Raw genomic sequence first — 15125 nt, 5'->3', positions numbered from 1 at the left:
TAAACTATTTCTCATTATTTATTCACAGTTGTGTGTATGTCTTTAAATCAGGTTTCTTGTGAGACTAAACACTGCAGTTCAATAACTGTTTAGAATGACTGTAAACTAACATTGACATTCTTTGGCCTTTGGTTTGGATTATCCAAATTATGAGGTCATGAGACAGGTCTGTGAAACAGGAGAGAGCCAGTGCTGCTGAGGAGTTAAGGAGAGGTGAATGTATGTGGTAAAGAAACTTGAAGAACTAGGAGAGTCCATCAGTTTGTGGAATGAGGATCTTAGGTTTGTAGGGGGGGTGGGTTCATACGGTAGTCCATTCATGTGCATAATACCAAGTGATGGAGGCCTCTGTAGACCTGAGGGGCCTTGGGGTCCCAGAGCTGTTCAGACCACTGACCCCTAAAGAGAGGTTAACATCATGTTAGCTTTGCTCATTAGCCCTGACTGGCCCCTGACCATGGGTGGGCCTCAACCCCAAATTCTCCTCCTACTAATACTCTGCACTTCCATTCTCCCCCTGTGTTCCCTATGTTCTTTCTTTCTTACATTCTTGTATTCCTCCATGCAGCGATTGACCTGATCAACAACTTGCTGCAAGTGAAGATGAGAAAGAGATATAGTGTTGACAAGACACTAAGCCATCCCTGGTTGCAGGTAGGAAATCAGTCATTTGAATAACTCCATTAAAATCAATTTGGGAGCATTTTTCAAGTTCAATACAAATCTGTAACATAACAATCAAGAATCAGTCAATAATACATTTCAGATTAATATAGCATCATCCAAATCATATAAAGCAGGGGTGGCCAACCAGTCAGAGACCAAGAGCCACTTTTTTTTTACTGTGTTATTGCAAAGAGCCACATCATACGCATGGGCACACATGAACATCACCCATCCTTTCCTCTCTCTCTCTCTCTCTCTCTCTCTCTCACACACACACACACACACACACACACACACACACACACACACACACACACACACACAAAATACACACATCTCTGCTCAGCCAGATTTATTGTAAATGTCACACACCAACATGATAATGACAGAAATGGACTCTTACAGTACTAAAACCACAGGCCAGTCATTTTCAACAATGAACATTGTGTGCACTGTCTCACACACACAAACTCTCAGTTCAACCAAGTCCACAAACAAAAGTATAATAATCTACAATAGCATTTACTTTTACAATGCATGTTGTTTAGTGGGACTTCTGGCATTCCTTGCCTTGAACAATCCTCTTTAAATCTGGCTTGTATTCCGTTGTTGCCACTCGAAGCAATTCTTTCACATGTGTGTCAGTCAGAACAGATCGATGCTTTGATTTCACATGTTTTAGGGTAGAAAACACAGACTCGCAGACGTATGTTGACCCAAACATTGACAGTATCTTAAGCGCAGCCCGTTTGACATTGGGGTATTTTTCCATTGGCACACTTTTCCAGAACTCAATGGTCCCTTCCCTTAAAGCAGGTTTCAATTGGTCCTCTTCACAAAGATCGATCATCTCCAACTCAGCCGCAGCTTCATCTGTGACTAGCAGGACTTTCAAACAGCCGGTCTCTGCATTAAATGGGTTGACGAGGAAAGTAATCTGTGGCCTTTTCAATTGTAGATCATGGAACGGGGTCACGAAGCTTTCGTGCAAGTTTTCAATCAGCATTGCATATCTGGCTCTTTGCTTACTCAGGGCGGCGCTGGCGACTTGCCCGCTGGCTTTTAGCAGAGTGGGAAAATGCGTTAAATCTCCCTTTTGAATATGTGTCTTGAACAGCTTCAGTTTGTTGACAAACGCAAACACACTTTGCACCAGGTCAGGCAGCATTTTTAGCTTACCCTGCAGGGTCAGGTTCAGTCTGTCCAAGTGACACAGCATGTCGACCAAAAAGGCCAGATCCATAATCCGCTTGAGGTCCGAGAGCTCGGGATAGTCCTTGTCCTTCTTTTCCATAAACAGTTTCACGGCATCCAAAAGCTCAAAGAAGCGAGAGAGTACCTGGCCTTTTGACAGCCACCTCACAGTGCAGTGCAGCGGCAGGTCACCTGGAAGCCCTTGGTCCAGCTCAGCGATGAGATTCTTGAATTGCCTGTGGTTAAGCGCATGTGTGTGGATATAGTTGACGATTTCCATCACAGGCTTCATGACGTTATCTAAATTCAATGATTTAGACACGAGTTGCTCCATGTGGATGATGCAGTGGAAATTCCAAAAGTCAGGAATAGTTTGATCAGCTTTGCACAGCCCCACAAGCCCGTTCACAGATCCCATCATGGCTGGTGCTCCATCCGTGGCTATTGCAGTTAATTTCGTTATGGGCAGATTTGCTTTTTCAAATGCAGCCATCATGGTTTCTTTCACATCTATGCCACGGTTCTGTCTTTGCACAATATCCAGGAGTTCTTCTTTGATCACACAATCGTTTGACACAGACCGTGCAAATATTGCCAACTGAGGCTTGTCTTGTATATCACAACTCTCATCCAATGCCACACTAAAATACTCACATGCTTGAAGGTCAGAGTGCAACTGTGATTCAATAGCCGTGTTAATGTCCGATATTCTGTGTTCAACAGTGTGGCGGGACAGTTGGACGTCTGATACCATGCGTTTTAATTTGTCATTTTCAGGAGACAAGATTTCAACAACGTCACTGAGGCATTTTTTAACGAACTCCCCTTCATTGTATGCCTTTTTAGCCCGTGCAATGTTCCAAGCCAGCTGATAGGATGCGAGCGTTATGGTCTCTGACCGCTTCGTAAATTTTTGGAAAAACTGTATCTGCTTTTCTGCCTGACTTTTCAAAGTGGCCAACTCGTGCTTGCGAAGTTCAGTCCCTTTTGGAAATTCCTGGTCGATGTTAGCATGGAGTGAGCTGAAGTGGCGCTGAAGATTTGAAGCTTTGAAATGCGCTAATGACGTCTGACATATAAGGCAGAATGGCTTGCCATTGCGTTCAACAAAAAAATATAAACTCTCCCACTCTGTTAAAAACGTCCTGTGTTCATCTTCATATTTTCTTTTTGCTGTGCATTTTTTTCCTGCCATTTTAAGGGCGAACTTGCTCCTACTGGGAAACTTTGCGGTATTTTCATCTCACACACATGCGCATTTGATGAAAATACCGTATTGAACTCAAGCGAAGCGAACACGCACATTTTAAAACAACAACATAAAAAAACCCAAAACACAAACACAAACTTTGATATGAACGTAAGAGCCGCATGAAACCAGGCAAAGAGCCGCATGCGGCTTGAGAGCCGCGGGTTGGCCACCCCTGATATAAAGGGTTCACTTTATATGATTACTGTTTCAGTTAACATTTAGAGCTTTCATTAACCCCATATGTGTAGCATGTAAAAACATTTTGGAGTTTTGGGAATTTTTTTCTTTTTGTTTATTTAACATTAGCAACATTAATCCATCTTGTTTAAATAAACTTTATTGTCTGCGGGCAAAGTAAGTGGGGCCACAATAAGGCCACAGCTTCTGCAGTAATCAGGAAATGCTGTATTGTGTAACACTGCTAGCAGGCTGAACTGAAAAGGATTTCATTCTGGTATAGCAACCCGACTAGACTTCTGACACACATGAAGTTCCAAACTGAATTAACTGAATGAGTTGAGAACATGTAATCTCACATTCTTTGAATGATATGTAGTGAATAAGAATTAAACATCTAGTTGTTGAATCACAATGCATTTCACTTTGGTATGGGATAAAAACCAGAGGCACAATTCCACAATAATGCTAATGTTGCATTTTATTTGCTATCTGTTAGATTTATATCTTATGTTGATGACAATCAGAAAATATAGTGTAGGTAAAAAAACAAACAATTTTTGTGTTTACAGCCAGTTTTGCTCCCCCCACTGAGCCAGAAAATCTGTTCATGTAGTTATGGACCAGTTTAGGCGTGAAGTTGTAGTGCCTAAACTGTTCGAAAGTTTAGGTGCTACAACCTCAGAAGCGTGGTCACCTCTGGTTTAGAGTGTGGAACAGTTAGGAGATCCTGATCTGATGATTGGAGAAGTATGATGATTGGAGAAGATTGGAGAAGTATGATAAAAAACTATTTTAAAGGAGTGCCGGATATACCAAACTAATTCCACAATCTGTCAGTGAAAATGGTATGATTAGTGGTGTCGAAGACCGCAGATAAGTCAAGTAGTACAAAATTCAAAGACATCTAATGATATTCATATGCGCTTCATCGAAGTGCATAAGAATCCATCTATCCATCTTCTTCCACTTATCTGAGGTCAAGTCGCGGGGGCAGCAGCCTAAGCTGAGAAGCCCAGATCTCCCTCTCTCTGGCCACCTACTCCAGCTTGTCTGGGGGAACACCAAGGAAAGATATAATCTCTCCAGCGTGTTCTGGGTTTGCCCCGGGGCCTCCTCCCAGTGGGATGTACCTAGAACACCTCACCCAGGAGGCATCCTTGTCAGATGCCCGAACCACCTCAGCTGGCTCCTTTTGATGTGGAGGATCAGCTGCTATATTCTGAACGCCTCCCAAATGGCTGAACTCCTTACCCTATCTCTAAGGGAGAGGCCAGCCATCCTTCGGTGTAAGCTCATTTGCACTGCTTGTATCCACGATCTCGTTCTTTCAATCACTACCCACAGCTTGTGACTATAGATGAGGGTAGGGACGTAGATCGACTGGTAAACTGAGAGCTTCACTTTTACACTCAGCTCTCTCTTCACCACAACAAACCAAATATCACTGTTAATTTTTAGTAATGCTGTTTCAGTGCGATGATTCTGTCGGAAAAAATATTAGAATTTATCAAATATATTGATATTAAATATATTATTACCATCAACCATATACCTAGATGATAGAAGCCAAGCAATAATGAGATGAGAGGTAGAACATCATTAAGACAATAAGACAATTGTGAGGAATAAAATCCATTAAGTGTACATATGAGAAAATATATCCAGCAGATCTGTCATTGAAATTGAGTAAAAGTGAGAAAACAGGATAGGCTGTGACAATTGCACAGAGTGACAGGTTCCAGGCTTGAACTTTGATCTGATTCCACTGATTTTTGCCAGGAAAACAATTAAGAAATTTCCACAATCATCAGATGATGTCGCAGGAAAACTGCACAGAGCAGGCGTAAAAAGTCTGTTGATAGTGCTAAAGAGGAAGCTTGCATTGCGCTTATTATTGTTAGTCAAGCCAAACAAGTAGCAACTTGTTTGGCTTAACCAACTTGCATATTTTACAAGTTGAGTGAATATGGTTAGTAGGTCCTTTATGTGCTGCTAGTGCACATAGAAGGTTGTATTTCGTTCAGCTTTTCTGCAGTCTGTTCTGTGATGATGAATATAACCACTCATCCAAGGGGAGGAAATTACAGCATGAGCTAATTTGGATTTTTACATTATCAAGGGCTGATGTACACAGATTATTAAATCAATTCAGAGTTGAAAATCTAGCTGCCAAAATCTCATTAAAGATAATTTGCGTCTACCTCTGTGAAGACAAACTGGTTGTAGAACAGACATGAAGAGCGAGTTTAAGGATAGGACAGGAGCAAAAACAAGGTCCAGGATGTGTCCAACATCATGAGTTGGACCATTAACCATGATGGACCTAATAAAACAATTTTGCAGTATTAACATATCTGGTGGCATGCAAAGAGATTTGAATACTCTTTAAGGAATTCAGTAGGGGATTTAGGAGGTCACTAGATAACAATATATCCATCCATTCATTCTCTTCCAACTATCACAGGATCACAGGACCCTGAACAGGTCGCCAGGCTGTTGCAGGGCTAACACAGAGAAACAGACAACTTTTCACATGCAAATCCAAATACAGGCATTTTGGAACAAACAGTTAACCTGACCTTACTAACTGCCTATGGCCTGTTTGAGGAAACTGAAGTAACTGGAGCAAACCTGGGCAACCATTAGGAGAACATGGAAGCTCTATAAAGGAAGTCCCTGGTTAGATGGTGGATTTGAACCCAAAACCTTGCTGCAAGGCAAAAGTGCTAACCACTGTCCCAACTGAAAGTACACTTGCTTTGTACACTTATAAATGATAGTATTTTGAATGACACTAATCAGAAGTAAATGGAACACAATTATCTATATATTATGTATTTGTCACCACAACCAAAGTTTGTGGTTTTCAGACTTTCACCACAAAGTTTTCAGACAAAAGCAGACAATGAGAAAATACGACCAGCCACCCATTATCTGATTTCAAAAATGTTAGCTATTTGTGTTTTTTGTAAAAGACAAAAGACAAGATAATGGTGTTATTAAATTATTTAGGCTATGGGTGTGTTCATTTTCTCCGCCAGGACTACCAGATGTGGCTGGATCTAAGAAACCTTGAGTCTCGGATAAACGAGCGCTATATCACCCATGAGAGTGATGACCTGCGATGGCATCATCACGCCCAGCTCAGCGGCCTAGACTACCCCATGCACCTAACCAACAGCCCCTGTGGTGAAGTTGGACAGGGGATGAAGCGTTACAAGGAAAAGGAGGAAGAGCTGGAGACCCTCAGTGAGAGGGTGAGTGAACTATGAGGAAGTAAGAAGACTTATTTTCCAAACAACATGAGAAACAATGACTATCACAAAATGAAAAAAGCACAAAATGAAAACTTACAAAATATTAGATCCTTATTTTACTTCCATAAATCATAACGAATCTTATTCTAATTAATCTAATTAACAAGTACTTGTTTCGTATTTGCAAGATAAGGCTCTTAAAACTGCTTACATCTGTAATGCTAGAGTCACTGCATAATTAGGAGTTAACAATTTTGTATTTAATTAGGTCCTTGTGTTATTTATCCCATAGTTTTTTTCAATAGGGTTGTAAAGCTCAAACTATTTATTACCTTTACAAGGCACAGAACTTTCAAATATATTTGAGATTATTGTTATATGTAAGGATCTTGTAATTATTTTTATGTAATTACAAGTCTTTTGTTTCCTAATTTCAAAGAATTATTCTCACAATTTACAAATGCAACATTTGCTCCTTTTAAATCTCCTAGATGAATAAGCACCTTGATAAACTCACCCTATCCCAGAATACCAAAACAAAAATCCTATGTTAAGGCAATATTTATTTTTGATTAAGAGGTGTGAATTTTTCAAATGACTTCTTAATTTTGACTTTAAAAAAGTTAACGTCATGCAAGATAGTATAATCACGAAATATACAGTGGAGACATATATGATCCACTGTTGTAATTACTGGATCATTATTTCATGCAATTTTTTTCCCTTTGTAATCTTTATCCTTATTAAATGTAGTAAAATAAATTTAAAACAACATAATCGTTCCATCCTTACTTTGTTGCTATGAAACAAAAATGTCATTTCTCCATGAAGAGCTACAAATTACAGTACTGGGCAGAAATCTTGAGACATCTCTCATTTCTTTATGTTTTGCTTGGAAAATGGCAGATCCGTGCAGTGATTTATAGAACAGAATTCTGTTCCCATTATAAACAGAATGGGAACAGAATGTAAGGTAAAAACACCTGTGCGCCCACTGCTTCAGTAATGTTGAGGTCTGGGTTGTGGCTAGGCCAATTCATGGCAGGTGGGGCTTTTTCTACCAAAGTATGCTTTACTATACTGACTATGTGTTTAGGATCATTGTCGTCCTGGATGATGACGCCACTGGCAAGTATAATGCATGGTGCATCAAAATCTGATGCAACCATATTTTCATAAATTTTGGTAAGATCCCAAAAACCACAGGATGCACAGCAGCCCAAAATCAGCTTGTTTCACAGATGACCTCTCTCTTGACTACGTTTTGAAGCAATACATTTAAATTGGGATTTTGCTTCCCACTGTTGCCAACTGCTTGCTCATAGAGGGTCATCTGACTGACTGATCTTTTCCTATTTCTTAATGACATGACTTTCATATACTGTTGATCTGCTGTAGATAGTTTTTAGGTCTGCCACTTCTTCTTTTGTACTCCACATGTCCTGTTTCCTCCGATTTCTTAAGGGAACACTGAACACTGTATGCCAAGATTTGCCAAGTTTTCTGTGAATTTTTCTTTACGAATCGCCTCGTTGGTGCACAAGTACTGTTTTATGCCTGCAAGCCTGTGCAATCTTCGCCATTTTCATAGAACAAACTAATGACATAGGGAAAATGACAACAAAGTGCTAAGGATAAAGTGTAAAATTGGTTCTGTACTAAGTTGTGTTTAATGTGAAGATACAACACCGGTTCATGTGTTACGGTCTATGCCTTTTCTGTGATTCGTGGGTCATTGTTAAATGGCTCATCAAACAAAAGAATATTCTTCTGAAAATGATCTGGACTGGACTGAAAATGAGTGAACAAGCAGCCATTGTCCAAAGAAAAACTTTGAAACTCCTTCAGAAATCCTGGAGAAAAACAAAAGACCAATTACAATCAAGTTTGGGTCCTTGGAAGCAATATATAAAGAAATGAGGGGTGGCTCAGGAAATTTGCACAGTAGCGTATATGAGTTATACTAGAAAATAAAAAGATGAATGTGAATTGTTAGGAACCACTACATTTTTTTCACCATAAATCATACTAAATCACTGAAAATCTCACATCAGAAAGTGTGTCAGAAGGCGATCATAAACTAATATTTAATTTATACTGTACAAACATGAAACGTGCTATTTAGGGCTTGTCACATATTCACAAGTTTCCTGCAGCTTGCACAAGATTTTGCAGATGTGGAAATAAGCCATGGCTTCCTTCACAACAAATCCAAAACAAAACACAGAGCTCATTCACTATCAAAACTTACCAAGTGTTTACACTCATATCGTCAGATTAAAGTAAATCAGTATTCACTTTGGATCTTGTGTAGATTAAATCCTTACAATTCTTTAAAAATGTATATACATTATTCATTATAAAAAAAAACTTCTAAACTTGATTTTAAAAAAAGGAAACAGCATTTTTTTTCAACCTTGACAAAAGTCTTTTCTTTTGCTCGTCATGTAAAATTATTTAAGGTAACGTGTGTCTTCTGTTTGATAAACACAAAGTAGAAGGACAGTTGATCTTCACAACTGAAACATAATTCCTAATTTTCCTTTGTAGCAATGAAAAGTCACGAGTTCGGGTTTCATTCCAAAAAGAGATATCCAAGGTACTGTCATTAAGTCATTTACAGATAAAGTGACTGCTCAGTGAAAAGTAATTTACTATGATTTGAGACGTTTTTACTTTCCCCATGTTTTCCAAAAAATGGATATGTAGCATTTTGGAATGAAAATCCTCAGTTGCTAAAAACACACTGCCAGTGACATACCAAAAACAACAAGATAAATGTTTTAATGTGTCAGTATTTTTTTTTAACAGTGGAGCCACAAATATCTAATTCAAATGGGAATATATGATTACTTTGATACATTTGCATTGCTGTGGTTTTCTTTCTTTTCCTATAAGATGAGATACAAGGTGATGTGTCTGGTCTAGTTTGACAGGAAGTTCACTTGAATGCTATGTTTTGCCTTCTGTAAACAGTATAAATGTTAGTGTCTCAGCACAATCTAGGACCCAAATACATGCTCTTTTGATTTTGTAAGGGACAACATCAAGGCCATGTTTTCACCTAAGCTTTTCAGGAAATGCTCCATCTTTAGCTCAACATTTAGTTAACCTTCTGAATCTTTTTGAAACATTCATAGAAAATAACACGCAAACTAGTTTTCATCTCCCTGTTTATGGTGTTGACTGTCCACCTCTGCCTTGCTTACTAGTAAACATATGAAAATAAAATAATATTTAAAATTTTGGAATTTGAATAAAGCTTTAATCAGCAGGTTTCATGTCTTCTTTCTATACAGTTGAGAGACTGGAGCTGATGCATTCCTGGTAATATGCTATATGTTAATACTTAGCAAATACCAATTTATCCAAAAATACTTGTATGTAGAAACTTTTTTAAGACTGAGGATTAAAGGCTTATACCATCTTATGGACAAAACACAAGCCAGTCCCTGTGTCAAGATTCCATTTCCTATCTCTGTTTATTAACTAAATTACTAGCAGAGGATAAGACATGTGCGGAGCATACTTTGAATCAGGTGCGAAAGATATTGTGTATCTTCCAGAGGCCAAGGACAAGATTTTGTTGACAATGTGTCAGAGATCCTGTTCATACGACGACCTTTTTGAAGTACCAGTGTGTTGTACTTCTCATTCAAAATTTCTCTCAACGGACCCTCCACAGTCATTAAAGCAGTTTTGTCACCAGTTTGCTTAACTCAGGCACCCAGTTCGGCCTCAATCCTCGTATCTCCTCTCCTAGCCACCTCCACTTCCCATTTCAGTTCTTCCTAGTAGAAAGTCAAGCCAAAGGAATTAAAAAGCTACCTTTGTAGCATAATTGTTTCCTTCTACTTTTGTTTCCTTCTACTTTTTGAAGCACTTCCTCAGATCCATGAAGCTCCTTATCATCTTCATCAGTGCAGGTCGCTCTGGGTCATCTGGCAATAACTTATTTAGCTGAAACAGCAGAATGTCATCCAGCCAAAACATCTGGATATTTGTTAGTTAAAAATGCTGCTGTTCTCTTGATCCCATACTAAATAAATACTCCATAAAATTAGGACAAGTTTGCATTTATCCAGCTTATTAATATTCACACCAGCAAGTAAAAAAAATTACCTTAACTTGATGTTTTTACATCAACCACTCTTCCTGGGTTTAAATACTCAATCTTGCCATTCAGTCACTTCGGAAAGGCATTTCCATACTCACATATTCGATGAGGGACCAGTCGCTTGTGATCAGCTTAGTCTGTAAGGATGGATATGTTGGACATCTTTCAGCTTTCAGAATTCAGGAGAGAGCAACTGTGGTACATGGGTACTATCGCTACTACCAACTGTTTACAGAACAAGCCCTTTGTGCGCAAGGTGGTTTGTGCCACTGTACTGAAATAACTATCTATTGTTATTGTAGTGTAGAGGTTAGCAGCAACCAACGTTATCGCTGTACCTCAGAATTCATCCCTGAAAAGGAATTTACTTGTTTGAGACACCACCTTCAAATGAACATACATTGATAAAACAACTAACCTCTTCTCAATTGATTAACCATTAATTTTTGGACTTTAATGAATGAGTAAAATAATCAAATCAAGAAAAGTTATTAATTTATCAGACCCACGAAATATACTAAATTACTTATTTGAAACTGGTTAATAATTAAATTTAAAATTACATTTAAAGTTATATCTGAATAGTCACGATAACGATGAGGGATTTGAGAATTGTGTATACCAGCCGTGGTCAACATCCTCCTATACAACATTAATTACACCAGGATATGTATTAATGAGAATTTATTTACAAAAGTAATGACTGCAAACATGCAAAGATCTAACTAAGGACTAAGACTAAGAGAACAAAGTATATGTGTGTTTGGGGGACACGGACAGAGTGTTTGTTGACTATGTCCCTGCAGTTCTGTAAGGTGGTTGAACATGTGGTCAAAGCCAAATAAAAGGTGTGATCCTGCTTACATGTGTTGCTCTTGTTGCCTGTGGTAAAATTAGCTGCTGTGGCTAACTTGAACCTTTTTTTTAACTTGGTTATGGTGGATACCAGCTAACCTTCTGTAGGACATGCATCGCTGCAGTCAGAAGACTGTTTGCAGAGCATGTGATAGAGAGGTTGGGGGAGTGAAGCAAAGCTCTCAGGTCCACACATACACCCATGGCAATCTTTTCCATAATCGATAATTAATGATGACAATACCTTTTTTTAAGCTTGGTTTTGTTTTGCTTTGCTTTGTTTTGTTGTTTTATTTGTTTTTCTCCCCTGCAGAAAAAATGGTGGCCAGCAATTACTGCAAGTTGATTTTAGAAGGTTATAGTTTATCGGCCTGAGTTCTGCCCAGACAATAAATAATAGTTTAGGAGAGGGCTCCTACCAGGCTCTGCAAGATACTTGTTTACTGATAAGCAAGGCAAAGTTGAACACCGGTTATTTTAACCTGTCCCATACAGAAACAAAGGAGAACAGTATGCATTGGGTTTTTTTATATCATGATACTGCCATTGATCTTAAACATAAGGGCTGTTTCTCTCAAGACTCTATGGCATCATCTTCTTTGTGCCTCTTTCATACAGATCAAACTTCTGTACACTCCAAAATTGGCATTCCAGCTTTAACTGGAATTGAAATGTTAAGTGTCTTGTGTCTTGTCTCTGTAAAGGGTTGACTTATAAAGCATTCAATTAAGTATTTTGTTTATAACATGCTTAAACCATTGTACATGTTTTATTGTGAAGAATCTGTAGATGACTGCAAGCAGAAGTAGAGCTCTAGGTTATGTACACTTTTTAACTAAGCGAAAGTTTGATACAGAAAGCAAAGACTGTTAAACCTGATGATTTTCTTACAGGTATTAAGCCTTTCTCAGAAATTAGATATTAGATATTTGTACTTGTGTCTCTGGGAATTTCAGAAGTTTAACTTGGTTTAAAAAATAAAACTGTTAGTTTTCATGTTACAGAATCCAAAAATCTTTTATTGCTAGTGTTTTCAGTGCTTGAACAAATTAAAGAAACACTTAAATCAGTGATCGCATGGATCTTAATTACTGATTCTTACTATCAGTAAGTAATTCTTACAGATATATAACGTAATTTGTTGAGAACAACGGGAAAATCATAGGAAATCAAAATCATCAACTCATTTAGGGCTGGATTTAAAATAACACCAAAAATCCAAGTTTAAAATTGAAATCATTTACTGATCCGACTTGCCTTGTAATATGGCTTAATAGTGTTCATGGCCCCTGTGGCCCTTTCCAGCTCTTTTTGTGGAATGGCAAATCTAGTGTTGCAGTAGATGTGCCATTTCACAAACTTAAGACTGTGCTGGGAGACACAGAAATACTTGTATGGGCTGCAGGTACTGTCTCATGGTACCGGCAGTGACAAGGACACTAGAAAAAAGCAAAACAGGAGAAAAATCAGTCAGGAGGGATAAGAAGATGTGAATGGTGTGCGGCCGCCATCTGCAAAACAATTCCCCTTTTGGAGGTTGTCTTGTTGTTGGCTCTCCAGAGCACCTGTTAACACTTTCATTTGCACCAGATCAGGTGAAACCAGTTTATGCTTCCTAATTATGATTCCTAATATGAAGCGCCTTGAGGCGACTTTTGTTGTGATTTGGCGCTATATAAATAAAATTGAATTGAATTGAATTGAATTAATTGGACAGACTGATATATCTGTAGTTAATATTACCACATATAATGCTTGGAGAAAAAAAAGACAAATTCATGTTTTTACACTGTAGTATTTTTGTGGATTTAAAAAAATGTATATGATGTGAGAATTCATTGTTTTGTTTTTTCAACCATTCCACAAAGATATGCTAGCTGTTTGCTCCTGCGTTCTGCTAAGCTAAGTTAGTCATTGCTGTGCTTCAGCTTTGTATTACAGACCGAAATAAGATCCCTATCCATTATTATCTAACTCAGTGAGAACAAACACGAGTATATACTTTACCTGACTTTACATAAACTGTCTACTTTTAGTACAATCTACTTAACTAGCTTATTTTCATTTTATGAACAATCACTGAAGATTTTGATATTCACCAGCAGTGGATATTGGATGAAGTGTAGTTATATTAAAATATAATGAAGAACTATTGCCTGGCCTGTTGGTCAGAAAACATGAAATGTATTAGTAGAAGAAGGTCTAAAGGTTTTCTCTGAATGTGTTTCGCTTTGAGCTGTTGAAGTGTCTGTCAATGTGCAGAACGTTCAGCTGTTTCCTGATGCTGTATGGCTTCATCCCTTTGCTGTCTGCGCTCTGAACAGCCTGCCTGAAGTGCTCACAAAGCATTTGCTATCTACAGAAACTTTAAAGATGTATTTTTTCGGACCATGTTCAAATAAAGATATTTTAAAATCTTCTTGGTAGTGTGTTGAGTTTTTTTTTTTCATTAACTCAAATCCAAATATATTCTGCTTCAGATAGCCAACTAACATTTCTACAAGTCAATCATTGGATGAGATTTTTATGACCAATACGTAAGGATGGCAAATGCCATAATGTATGAGTTTGTACAAATGAAAATTTAAGGTTAAATACAAAGGCAATTGGATTTTATGTGTATATTAGGTTCCATTTAGTTTCTGGGATTACCTAAATCTCACATTTCATCATCATTAGTGGTTTCTACTACGTTATGCAATGAACCCAAGGTCTGGCACATGGTAGCAGGATCTCAGTTGCAAGCTGTAAAAGCATAAACTGAGAGTTACAACCAAGTGGTTAGGATCCTGTATGAGAACATCTTTGCCGCATATGAGTTAGAAGTCCCCAGTTCTTGATGGGAGATACAGCCAAATATGGCTGGAACAACAGGGCTATGGCCCTGAGGGATTCACCAACCAACCAGACATAGTGGTTGTCATCAAGCAGAAAACCACAGTTATGGGAGATGTGATGTTGCCAGAAGACTTGCGTAGCTCAGGAGGTGGAGCAGGTCATCTACTGATCAGCAGATTAGTGGTTTGATCCCTGGCTCCCCCAGTCTGCATGCCAAATATCCCAAGTTCTTTGATGCATCCATGGGAGTAGGAATGGTAAGCAGTTAAAAGCATAGAAGTTCAATTTAATTCAATTCAATTCAATTTTATTTATATAGCGCCAAATCACAACAAAAGTCGCCTCAAGGCAAGTTAATGCTTGTGTGAATGTGGCATGTTGTATAGAGCGCTGCTACTAGGTTTAAGGAAGTGATTCATCTACTGTTTAATCACAATGGAGGGCAGCTACCTAAACTCTTCTCACACAGAGGCAGATGTTAAAAATGTTACATCCTCCTGGATACTGTGGCTCCTCTGAAAGTATTTGATAAAACACATTGATAAAAATCTAATTTCTAATTTCCAGACTGACTGGAAAACAATCAGTCATAGTTGTGTAGCAACAAACTTGTAGAGTTGCAGAAATAATTTCCAAAGCTAGGAGCTTCCTCCTACTTCCAGCTGTTCTGCTAAGCATATAGATGCTAAGTATTAACTACTCTTTATATAACTTTTCACAACATTGTTTTTATTTTTGATTATGATTAGACAATGCTCAAATATTC

At 38.3% G+C, this 15125-nt stretch overlaps 1 protein-coding gene across 1 annotated transcript in view; it reads left to right on the top strand.

Moving 5' to 3' along the window:
- prkd1 (protein kinase D1) overlaps positions 1–13940 on the top strand; it is an 82654-nt gene extending 68714 nt beyond the window's left edge. Inside the window, exons 20-21 of the mRNA XM_084914032.1 lie at positions 569–654; positions 6334–13940. Of these exons, the coding sequence (XP_084770158.1) occupies positions 569–654; positions 6334–6564 (317 nt within the window). The 3' untranslated portion in view covers positions 6565–13940. The remainder of the gene's footprint in view (positions 1–568; positions 655–6333) is intronic.
- Positions 13941–15125: the final 1185 nt, after the last annotated feature.

This window comes from Perissodus microlepis, chromosome 19 (assembly GCF_051167445.1).
Source record: "Perissodus microlepis isolate ML-2025 ecotype Zambia chromosome 19, ASM5116744v1, whole genome shotgun sequence".
NCBI classification, from domain to species: domain Eukaryota; kingdom Metazoa; phylum Chordata; class Actinopteri; order Cichliformes; family Cichlidae; genus Perissodus; species Perissodus microlepis.
Note: the sequence above shows the minus strand (reverse complement) of the source record. Positions and strands in the feature narration are given on the sequence as shown.